The following is a 361-nucleotide window of genomic DNA, read 5'->3' as shown; positions in this document are numbered from 1 at the left end:
GGGGGGGGGGCGCTGCCGGCACAGACGGTGAGAGCGCAGGGACTGGGTGGAAGTGGGCAAAGGAGAGGCAGAGGACAGGGGATAAGGGGGTGCCAGGGGGGCCCTTTGCTGGCCAGGCTTTCCTCGTTGGTTTCCCGTAGCACCGAGTGACCCCACACAAGGGGACTTGACGTGCGTCCTGCCCTCGCAGGGGTGGGCAGCCACAGCACCATGAACCGGATCACAGTGTACGAGCGTGCCAACTTCGAGGGGCTGAGCCGGGAGTTTACCTGCGACGTGCCTGACCTGCACGAGCTGGATTTTGGGAACTGCATCGCCTCCCTGAAGGTGGTGGGGCAGCCCTGGATTGCCTACACGGAAC

The 361-nt window shown here is 64.8% G+C and overlaps 1 protein-coding gene across 1 annotated transcript in view; it reads left to right on the top strand.

Annotated features, from left to right (window-relative positions):
• Positions 1-170, top strand: part of LOC104293085 (sodium- and chloride-dependent creatine transporter 1-like) — a 10,047-nt gene extending 9,877 nt beyond the window's left edge. Inside the window, exon 6 of the mRNA XM_009892547.1 lies at positions 141-170. Coding sequence (XP_009890849.1) covers positions 141-170 — 30 coding nt within the window. The remainder of the gene's footprint in view (positions 1-140) is intronic.
• The last annotated feature ends 191 nt before the right edge of the window (positions 171-361 follow it).

Source organism: Charadrius vociferus, unplaced genomic scaffold (assembly GCF_000708025.1).
Source record: "Charadrius vociferus isolate BGI_N301 unplaced genomic scaffold, ASM70802v2 scaffold119, whole genome shotgun sequence".
In the NCBI taxonomy this organism is placed as follows: domain Eukaryota; kingdom Metazoa; phylum Chordata; class Aves; order Charadriiformes; family Charadriidae; genus Charadrius; species Charadrius vociferus.
Note: the sequence above shows the minus strand (reverse complement) of the source record. Positions and strands in the feature narration are given on the sequence as shown.